We start from the raw sequence: 12,006 nt of genomic DNA on the forward strand, positions 1-12,006 counted from the left end.
ATTCACAGGGTAAATCAGATATCGCCATAACGATTTAAACAATTATTGTTTGGGTTTTACTTGATTGATGCAAATATGGGTATAATAGCTCCATGTGAATGTAATGGAATTTATCTTGACCCAAGAAATAACTCTTTTTTTTCCACTTCATGGTATGAATTTGGTTATCGTCATGAATAACTACATTCATGGAATGAGGTCATCGTCCTATGACGATTTAAACAATTATTATCTAGGTTTTATATTTATGATGCAAACATGGATACAAAACAAATAGCTCTCCGTGGATGTAAATAAAGAAAAACAAATGATAAATCAATCATTGAAACATCAAAGGGTAAAACAAGAAGCGTCTGCAAAGTTGAGCATCAGGCATTGGCAAGTGCCAGATGCAGCCTTGCAGAGTGCCTCCACCTAATGAAAAAATAAATATTAAATTATTTTTGTGTCTTTCTTGCATTTTCCATATAAATTAATAACTCTATAATAAAAAAATGGGAGGGGTAGGGGTGGGCGGGGGACTTTTATTTTAGCGCTCACTGGCGGCCATGACTCTCTTCATAGCCACTGCCTAAGGGTTAAATGGGCAACATATATCGTGTTGATATCTCAAACATATTTCAAAATTATAAAATACCTTGCTAGTTTCCATTTTGTGAAAGTGTTGGTGATAGACATACCTAATTATATATAGGAAGGCGGTCACGGAGTCCGTGTACATTTACCTGAAGGGGATGACAAGGAAGGCGGTCACGGAGCCCGTGTACACTCACCTGAAGGGGATGATAAGGAAGGCAGTCACGGAGCCCGTGTACACTGAGCCGATGCAGACCGACACGAGCATGATGGAGGCGAGGAAGACACGGCTTCCTGTCCCAGCCGGCACCCGGGTGACGCCTGGCCGAAGGGTGGTAACATGGAGCACAGTGTGAGTTGCGTCCGAGGCCGAGTAGGTAACATGGAGCACAGTGTGAGATGTGGCTGAGGCCGAGAGGGTAATATGGAGCACAGTGTCAGGTGTGGCCGAGGCCGTGGAGATAACATGGAGCACAGTGCCAGGTGCGGCCGAGGCCTAAGAGGTAACATGGAGCTCAGTGTCAGGTATGGCCGAGGCTTAAGAGGTAACATGGAGTTCAGTGTCAGGTGTGGCCGAGGCCGTGGAGATAACATGGAGCACAGTGCCAGGTGCGGCCGAGGCCGATGAGATAACATAGAACGAGTTTAAGACGAAAATACTTCAAAAGAGAATATTGTCATAGAAGTTTTGTTAAGGAAATTAGGCATCTTAGCCTTGACTTTTAGTTTTTACATCCATTTACAGCTGTTTCATCAGTAAAATACCTAAATTATTCAGAGTCCAGTAGAAGACCGAAATTAGTCAGAGACCATTTGAAGACCAAAATTATTCAGAGAATCATTGAAGGACCGAAATTAATTGAACACCAGTTAAAGACTGAATTTCTTCAAAATTCAGTAAAAGAACAAAATTGTTCGAAGTCCCTATATGACTGGAATTTGACACAGCCCATTTAAGGACCAAAATAAATATGTCCATTTAAGACTAAAATAATTTCAAAGACCATTTTTAGTCCAAAATATTGTCAGAGCCAAGTAAAAGATCAAAATTAGTCAGAGACCTTATACGACCATAATTGAACAGAGTCCAGTTAAAGACTGAAATTAGTCAGAGACCAGTTGAAGACCGAAATTAATCAGAGTCCATTTTAAAACCAAAATTAATCAGAATCCAGTAGAGACCAAAAATTTAACAGAGACCAGTTTAAGACCAAAATTTATCAGAGACCGTGTATATAAGTGTAGTTCCGTTAATAATAGCACAATTTTAGCCCAATTTTAAACAGACATATTTCAGATGTAGAAAATCAGGTCAATTCAGTAAACCAGTTCTAGCTTTCGTCCCCCGACTATTTGACCGAAATAACTTCTTTACTGTCAGTTTAATCCCCATGAAATTTAAACCCACTGTATTTTAGACATAGTAAAATAGATCTAAACAGTTATTAAGTCCTCTCCTAAACCCCCTCACGTATCTTCGTTATTACAAACCCCCTCACGTATCTTCGTTATTACCAAATCAATTTCCCTGTAATTTAACACCTCTGTATTTCAGACATAGTAAAATACAATAATTTAGTTACCGAGCTCTAGCTCTGGTCCCCCTCACCTTAATTCCTCTCGTATCTTCGTTAATACCTAATCAATTTCCCTGAAATTTAAAGCAGTCATCCTTCTAACTGAGTAAATAAAGAAAACGCAATTACCGAGCACCAACTCCTGTCCTCTGCCTTAGTTCAATGTTCATCAAACTTAATTATTTCAGTTCAAGACTGAAATTTTATTTAAATAAAATTTAATGACTATATATGACTATTTTATTTATAATGAAATTTATGACTATTTTAACCCACTAAGGGTTAAAATATCCTCTCAAATATCCATTCCATATTTTTCACCTGTTTCTCCATATTCTCCATTTTCTACCAATGTTCGCAGCATGTTCCCTGCAAGTTCAGTTCATATTCCCTAATATTCACTTTGTTCATCCCTTTCTCTTACATGTTCTTTGTGTTCTTTGTCGTATTCTCAATATTTTTTGTCATGTTTTCATGTTATTCACAAGTTCATTTTTTATTCTTCATATTCTTGATCATATTCTCCATGTTCATCGCATGTTCTCTGTAAAACTTTTACAATCATTATTCATGTTCTTTTCAAGTTCAAATCATATTTTTTTTTGGCAAAAATGTTCACAGTATGTTTAGTTCATGTTCCTCTCATGTTCACTGCGTTCATCATCACCTCTTACTTTCTGCAGAATTTGGCGTATTCTCCATGTTCTCAAACAATGTTCTTAAACAAATCTACACTTTATACAGTAACAAATTTACTAACTCATTCTTTTTTGTCGTTTCTTAACTAAAATTATTCGTCAATCATCTAAAAAAATAGTCGCGTTCATCATTTCTTAACTGAATTATTCGTCAATCAACTAAAAAAAATAGTCGCGTTCATCATTTCTTAACTGAATTATTCGTCAATCAACTAAAAAAAATAGTCGCGTTCATCATTTCTTAACTGAATTATTCGTCAATCAACTAAAAAAAATAGTCGCGTTCATCATTTCATGACTAAAATATTCGTCAATCAACTAAACAAAATAGTCACTTTCATCATTTCTTAACTAAAATAACACTTCTCTAAATGAAAATAGTAAAGTGTAGCTTCTTTCAACACTTTCTTACTAACCATTATGCCTCATTCAACTTTTAAATATTTGGTTGATTTGGGTAAAAATATACAAAGAGGAAAAACAAAAACTATATCTGAAAGGTTAGGTTAAAGGTCAAAGAACAAATTACATCCAACACAATGCATACACCAAGATAAAAAAAGAGGTTAGGTTAAGTGGTGAAAAATAGGAACAATTATATCAAAGATAATAACTATAACTTATGAACAACTTGATGGGCTTTAAGTAAAAAAGGTACAAAGTGCTTAAACTGACATCTCTTGTGGGATATCTGGGCTTGACTCAATTTATTTAATTATTAAATTAATGAAATCAATTACGAAGGACCTCCCACTTTTAAGAAAAGAGGGAAACTAATAAAACGTGATTATTAGAAACACAAGGAAGAACCAGTGTCTATGGATAAATATTAGAAAGCATAATCACTTAAATAAGTAATGGGCTGTATGGTTAATTAACTAAAGTCAGAGCCTCAAACACTTACATTGGGGGGGTATTGGTAGAACTTCATATACGTCTAGGAACTAGTGTGGTCCGTGCACCAGTTCATTGTTTGATAAAGAATATTGTGACCAAAATATTAAAGAATCAATAGGCAATTACCAATAGAAATTATAAAGATTATTAGCATTAGAAAGCAATCATCTAAATAAACACATTTTATCTCCAGTGTACATGACGAGTATTCAATTTGATAGTATCATGAACAAATAACAAAAATTGGAGTAATTAAATGTGTACAAAAAGTCTTAGCTTTAAGACGATATCTATGACATCATTCACGCCTCGTCCTCGTGATCTCAGGATCTCCACGTAGAAGCCCTTAGAGGTGAATAACATGAATGTAGGTAACAACTCGTTGACTCCTCACATACGAGCTGTAATTTAAGGGATATTACGTAGCATTGAACTAGGCTACTTCAATCTCAATATTTATGAAATATAAAATAAAGATTAGTGCGGTACTAACGTTGGATTTTTTGTAGTCGTTCGATATAACGACAGGCTGCCCACGACATATACAATCTCTAATGATGCATCAAAAAAGAACTATATACTTATCGAAAGGTGCAAATTATGCTGAAGCCTGCCGGTATCACTTCTCAGTCTCAAACTTCCACAATGTCGTACATGTGGTTGATAGCTTGGCCTGAATATCGACGCGTTATTAATTGACCGAGCACTGCAGATCACGTAGAAGAATAATTATTCGTTCTGCGTTGAGTACCAGTGTAATTCTTGCTGATAATCCCAACGTCACGTGTCTCAGACTCTGACGCCACGACTTTTGTTGCTCAATTCCGCAACGCGAGTTCACCACCCACACACACAATGGCGTCTCTCTTCCCTCTCCGACCCGCGTCCCCGCATTCACCACAGAAATTATTTATCACGAATAATATTATTTCGCGCAATTGTGGCTGAAAGACTTTAATAAAGACTGGGTTGTAATTCTAGGGATTTAAATATTATTACTTTCTCGTCTTATGGTGGTAAACAAGAAATGGAGAAGATTTTAGTTTTCTCCATGGCATTCACGCGTGACGGTAAAATTATTTCTTGATAACAATTGTAACTAAAAACTCTCGATTTAGAATTATTTGGGAGTTATCCATAAATAATAATCACACGGAATACTGATGATTTTAGAGAATCACATTCAATTCTCTAACACACTGGCTATAAATGTGTTTAACTAGATATAATCTGACGCAATACTGGTGCTTGGTTTCGTAAGAATTCCAGTATCCATATGCAGATATATTGGTTAATTTTTGTGAACATTACTGTTAGTAAGTTTTAGTAACTACTGTAATTAGTATATTTTAATACTGATTTATTATAATACAATAGTATTGTATTAGTGTTGGAAATTTCCAACATCTCTAACAAATATCCCTTTAAATGATGAAACACTTCATTTTGGCAATTAAACACTAAAACGAACAAGTGCCTATTTATAACAAAAACCTTTGAAATGCTTAAATCACCCCATCTTTACCTAATAACACTTGAAATGCATATATGACCATTTGAAAAATTATCCCATTGAAACGTATAAACACCTGTATAACGATTTCCTTGAAATATATAAACACCCCATTTTTAATAAATAAACCTTGAAATGCATAAATGACCATTTGAGAAATTAACCCTTTGAAAGCAGACAGATGCTGATATATAATGATTCCCCTGAAATGCATAAATACCCAATTTGAGAACTGAGTTAATTGGTAGAAAAATATAAAACTTAACATAAGTTACTGAATAAATGGACTCTGCAGTTGGGACTTAAACATAAGAGAGATGAATGAGAAGACTTAGTTTGATAAGTGTATTAAGAAATTATGTAAAAGACTAGAAGTCGTAAATGGACTTCCAACAAATTAACTGAAAAGTATGAGAGAATATAAGCTAAATAAAAGGTTAGGTGGGGGAGGTTAGGTAGGTGAGGGTAGATATGTTATGTTACGTTATGTAAGTTAAGTTAGTAAGGGGAGATCAGAAGTTAGTAAGGGGATCAGAAAGGGAAGAATATGTAAATTGGACTAGGTAAGTTATGTTAGAATAGTCAGGTTAGGTTATGTAAATTATGTTAGTAAGTTGGGTTATAGAAGTTACATTATGTAGGAGAGGAATAGGTTAGGTCATGTATGTTACTTTAAGTTAGGTTATGTTAGGTTACAAAAGTTAAGCTAGTAAAGTTAGGTAAGGTTATGTAAGTTAAGATAGTATGTTAGGATGTAAGGCTATGTAAGTTAGGTTAGGTAAGTTACGTTAAATTAGGTAAGTTACAGTATGTTAGAAAGATTAGGATAGTTTAGGTTATGAAAGTTATGTTAGGTTGTATAAGTTAAGTTAGGTTAGGTTAGGAAAGTTTGATTAGGAAAGTTACATTAGGATAGGTTAGCTCAGGCAAGTAAGATTAGGTATGTATGGGCAAGTTGGGTTGGGAAGATAAGTTATGATTAGTTATATTAGGGTTGGCTAGTACAGGTAAGTTGGGTTAGGTAGGGTTATGCAAAGATGTTCAGAGAACAGTTTTAAGGTAAAGTGGCTAAGAAAATATATTTTAACAGAATAATGATGAAAAGAAGTGTAAGTTTGATATGAAAAGTTGAACTAGTTACATAAAAAGAGTGGTGTTTTGTGACATATTAAATGCTATTAAAGAGTTTAACTGTAAATGTCTTAGTGAAACTATCGTAGTGAAAACTGTTACTGCATAACAACTTTGTTATTGAATGAAGAACAACGTTTGTTACATTTGGAAGTGTTATATAATGCCTGAAGATGTCTTAGCGAACAACTTTGATGATCAAAGGAGAGTTAGAGAACAACTTTTATGAACGAAGGTGAGTTAGAGAATAACTTTGATGATTGTGATTAACTTTTGAGGGCTCTCAGAATAACTTTTTGATGACTGAGAATAACGATTGAAGACATGGGTAGTATTATGACGTCTTTGAGAGTGTCTTTGGGTGTGTTATTGATGTCTTTGAGTGTGTTATTGATATCTTTGAGTGTGTTATTGATGTCTTTGAGTCTGTTATTGGTGTCTTTGACTGCGTTATTATGTCTTTGAGTGTGTTATTGACGTCTTTTAGTGTGTTATTGGCGTCTTTGAGTGTGTCCTTGATGTCTCGAAGAGTGTCTTTGACTATATTTCTTACTCCATGAAGTATACTGTTAGTTACAAAAGTGTTTAAAGAAGTTACATTTGACTATTTTTAGTTAAAGGGGAGAATAATTTTAGTTAAAGAATGTGTTGAAATAAGTTAAGCTTGACTATATTCAGTTGAGAGAAATGTTATTTTAGTTAAGAAACGACAAGAAAACATGATGAATGCGAGTATTTTTAGTTGATTGACGAATAATTTTAGTTAAGAAATGATGAACGTGAGTAATTATTTAGTTGGTTGACGAATATTTTTGTAAGAAAACGAGAAAAAGAATGTCTTGGTAAATGTGTTTAAGAACAGAGTCTGTAAGAAGTATTAAGTTGATAAAGAGCATTACATTGATGTAGTTTTGCAAATAAAACTGGATGACTGACTAAATTTGTTGGGAGAAGTGTAATGCTGTGGAAAATATCTGACAAAGAACTAGTTACTGAACAGAAGAAACAATTGGTTTAAAACAAACAAATAACATGAAAAGAGGAGAATATGTGAGGGAATGAACACAGTGAACATGCGGGGAACATGAGAAAGAACACAGAGAACATGCGGGGAACATGACAAAGAATACAGAGAACATGTGAGAGAATGCGATGAACACAGTGAACTTGTGAGGAATATGACAAAGAACACAGAAAACATGGAAGATAATGCGAAAATATGATTTGAAATTGCAGAGAACTTGCTGTGAACATTATAAAACTATGCCAAAGATAACAGAAAAATGGAGAAACAGGTGAAAATATGATTTGAACGTGCAGAGAACTTGATGAGAACATGGAAAATATGACAAAGAACACAGAGAACATGGAACAGAGATGAAAAATCTGAACTGAACATACTGAGAACATTTTGCAGAGCATGGAGAAGATGCAAAACCGGTGAAAAAATTATTTGAACTTGCAGAGAACATGGAGAATATGTCAAAGAACACAAAAGAGATGGAAGAGAATGCAAAGAAAACAGTGAATATGGAGAGAATATACATATACAGTAATATTATTGAAGGTTTGGATAAGTTGGGGAATAGGAAAGATAAAGGGGAAGAAGGGGGTGAGGACGAGATGAAGGGGGAGTAGGGGGAGAGGGAAGGGAAGATAAGGGTGAAAGGGTGTTGGGGAAGGCAAGGGAAGAGACTCCAGGTTGTGGCCAGACTTTATAACACCCCCAGAACGGTTACACCACACAGCACCTCAAACACAACCCTCAACTCCTCACCAGTTCTGCAGTCAGATTCACGAAGCAGTTACGCAAGTACGTACAAACGTGTACATCTTCCCTCAGTCTTTGACGGCTTTGGTTACATTTATTAAAGAGTTTACAAGCATGAAAACTTGCCAATCAACTGTTGTTATTGTTATAAACAGCTTTCTGGTGCTTTGGAGCTCATTAACTGATTAATAACTGTAATCAAAGCTGCCAAAGATTCAGAAAAAATGTACAGGTTCGTAAGTGCTTCCGTAACTGCTTCGTGAATCTATTCCCTGGTCGGTTCTCATCACACGGCACCTCTCACACACAACCGTTACCTTCTCACCAGTCCTGGTCGGCTCTCACCGCTCAGCACCAATTGATCAAACTGCTGTTCTACTCTTTGGCTGCTTTATTGATGACAGTAATGTGTAATCTTTTCATTAACTTTTACTAACATATCATTTTAGTTTATCATCACTAGTTTCTTTCCAATCAAGTTTTGTATTCTTCAGCTCATCTCATCTTAGATTAGAGAATAATAGATATCAACAAGACATTTACAAAACCGACATTATAAGGGAATGCGATTACTGTCAAGAGATAGAAGACTAAAATCAAGATTTCAATAGGACCCGAAAACCACTCATAAATTTTCACATTTAAACATTAAAAGTTAAACATAAATTCACAATATTAGCTAAACCGCTTGACAATGGCAGAGTTGACAAACATTGCAAACCAAATACAACTTAATTAATTGACATCATGAATAATTTATATGGACTCAACTGCAAATATGCAAGAGACAGGATGCCTTTATGAAGGGCAGTAGTTGTGCTTTTTTCCGCTTAATTGCAAAATATTGTTGATGGGTTCTTTAGGAATTTAGACTGTTAGACGATAGATGAATGGGTACATTGAGTTTTTGGAAAGAGAAGGAACAATGGAGTCGTTCTGGTAGGTGACAAGATTTAATATGTTAACCTTGCTGAAAAAGCAGGTGATAAATTATTTGGCTAAGAATGCACATTTTTAGAGAATTTTAAGAAGACTTCTCGAGATAAAATTGACAATATAACTGACCAAAAATACCATCACAATAATCCTCTTAAGTTATTTTACGCATTTAGTTGGAGTGTTAGTAATAAAATTGATGAGTTAGGTACACTTATGTGCACAGAAACCGCATGTGTCATTGCAATAATGGAAACATAGATATATGTAGGCAACTCAGATCTATTGACTAAATATTTCATTGAGGGACACAAAATATTTCGCACTAATGCTAAAATCAGACAACTAGGAGGAAAACTTAAAGATCAGTGTAAAACAACGAAACAAAATTGAGCCACGTTCAGAGTCATCTACAAGGGACAATTTGCTAAAATATTATATGCTAATGAGGAAAGCTGCTAATAGCCCTTCAAACCATAACACAATGAAAGAAAGGCAAATGTAGGAAGACACATCTTGGGCATCAAGACCAGCAGGTTTTGAACGATAGGAGACTGTTAGTTGAGAAAACTGAGGAAGTGTTTGGAACAAGCCACTGGGATCGAGCCAGTGACCTTGGTCACAAAAGACCCGGTTCACCCATGACCTTGGTCTTCTGAAGAATATATTCTTGACCTAACACGAGACAAAATCATACCTGGCTCAGGCCAACTGAGAGACACTAATAAAGGATATCGAAATAGGTAGCATCTTGAGGAACGGTGATTATAAGAATTAGATATAACCTAGCTGAGAAAAGTTGTGCAAGAGAAACTTTCATAAAGGTACAGTATTTCAGTAAAGCAAATTATGAGAGATTGAGAAATAACTTAAACATGGAAGGTGATTTATGCTCAGGATGTGATCTATGCTCGCTAGGTGATCTATGCTGAGGAGGTGATCTATACTTGGGAGGTGATCTATACTGAGGAGGTGATCTATGCTGAGGAGGTGATCTATGCTGAGGAGGTAATCTATACTTGGGAGGTGATCTATACTGAGGAGGTGATCTATGCTGAGGAGGTGATCTATGCTGAGGAGGTGATCTATACTTGGGAGGTGATCTATACTGAGGAGGTGATCTATGCTGAGGAGGTGATCTATGCTGAGGAGGTGATCTATACTTGGGAGGTGATCTATACTGAGGTGATCTATGCTGAGGAGGTGATCTATGCTGAGGAGGTGATCTATACTTGGGAGGTGATCTATATTGAGGAGGTGATCTATGCTGAGGAGGTGATCTATGCTGAGGAGGTGATCTATGCTGAGGAGGTGATCTATACTGAGGAGGTGATCTATGCTGAGGAGGTGATCTATGCTGAGGAGGTGATCTATACTTGGGAGGTGATCTATTTTGAGGAGGTGATCTATGCTGAGGAGGTGATCTATGCTGAGGAGGTGATCTATGCTGAGGAGGTGATCTATACTTGGGAGGAGATCTATGCTGAGGAGGTGATCTATGCTGAGGAGGTGATCTATACTTGGGAGGTGATCTATACTGAGGAGGTGATCTATGCTGAGGAGGTGATCTATGCTGAGGAGGTGATCTATACTGAGGAGGTGATCTATACTTGGGAGGTGATCTATGCTGAGGAGGTGATCTATACTGAGGAGGTGATCTATGCTGAGGAGGTGATCTATACTTGGGAGGTGATCTATGCTGAGGAGGTGATCTATGCTGAGGAGGTGATCTATACTGAGGAGGTGATCTATGCTGAGGAGGTGATCTATACTGAGGAGGTGATCTATGCTGAGGAGGTGATTTATACTTGGGAGGTGATCTATGCTGAGGAGGTGATCTATACTGAGGAGGTGATCTATGCTGAGGAGGTGATCTATACTTGGGAGGTGATCTATGCTGAGGAGGTGACCTATACTTGGGAGGTGATCTATACTGAGGAGGTGATCTATGCTGAGGAGGTGATCTATGCTGAGGAGGTGATCTATACTTGGGAGGTGATCTATGCTGAGGAGGTGATCTATGCTGAGGAGGTGATCTATACTTGGGAGGTGATCTATACTGAGGAGGTGATCTATGCTGAGGAGGTGATCTATACTGAGGAGGTGATCTATGCTGAGGAGATGATCTATACTGAGGAGGTGATCTATGCTGAGGAGGTGATCTATACTGAGGAGGTGATCTATGCTGAGGAGGTGATCTATACTTGGGAGGTGATCTATGCTGAAGAGGTGATCTATACTTGGGAGGTGATCTATGCTGAGGAGGTGATCTATGCTGAGGAGGTGATCTATGCTGAGGAGGTGATCTATGCTGAGGAGGTGATCTATACTTGGGAGGTGATCTATACTGAGGAGGTGATCTATGCTGAGGAGGTGATCGATGCTGAGGAGGTGATCTATACTTGATAGGTGATCTATGCTGAGGAGGTGATCTATGCTGAGGAGGTGATCTATGCTGAGGAGGTGATCTATACTTGGGAGGTGATCTATACTGAGGTGATCTATGCTGAGGAGGTGATCTATGCTGAGGAGGTGATCTATACTTGGGAGGTGATCTATGCTGAGGAGGTGATCTATGCTGAGGAGGTGATCTATGCTGAGGAGGTGATTTATACTTGGGAGGTGATCGATGCCGAGGAGGTGATCTATGCTGAGGAGGTGATCTATACTTGGGAGGTGATCTATGCTGAGGAGGTGATCTATGCTGAGGAGGTGATCTATACTGAGGAGGTGATCTATGCAGAGGAGGTGATCTATACTGAGGAGGTGATCTATGCTGAGGAGGTGATCTATACTTGGGAGGTGATCTATGCTGAGGAGGTGATCTATACTGAGGAGGTGATCTATGCTGAGGAGGTGATCTATACTTGGGAGGTGATCTATGCTGAGGAGGTGACCTATACTTGG

At 37.1% G+C, this 12,006-nt stretch overlaps 1 protein-coding gene across 1 annotated transcript in view; it reads left to right on the forward strand.

Moving 5' to 3' along the window:
- Positions 1–1,000: 1,000 nt before the first annotated feature.
- The window catches only part of LOC138353821 (uncharacterized), an 11,777-nt gene continuing 771 nt past the window's right edge, over positions 1,001–12,006 (forward strand). Inside the window, exons 1-6 of the mRNA XM_069307234.1 lie at positions 1,001–1,079; positions 7,810–7,916; positions 10,018–10,698; positions 10,825–11,490; positions 11,527–11,811; positions 11,902–12,006. The exon at positions 11,902–12,006 is cut by the window's right edge and continues 771 nt beyond it. Of these exons, the coding sequence (XP_069163335.1) occupies positions 1,001–1,079; positions 7,810–7,916; positions 10,018–10,698; positions 10,825–11,490; positions 11,527–11,811; positions 11,902–12,006 (1,923 nt within the window). The remainder of the gene's footprint in view (positions 1,080–7,809; positions 7,917–10,017; positions 10,699–10,824; positions 11,491–11,526; positions 11,812–11,901) is intronic.

Source organism: Procambarus clarkii, chromosome 60 (assembly GCF_040958095.1).
Source record: "Procambarus clarkii isolate CNS0578487 chromosome 60, FALCON_Pclarkii_2.0, whole genome shotgun sequence".
Classification (NCBI taxonomy): domain Eukaryota; kingdom Metazoa; phylum Arthropoda; class Malacostraca; order Decapoda; family Cambaridae; genus Procambarus; species Procambarus clarkii.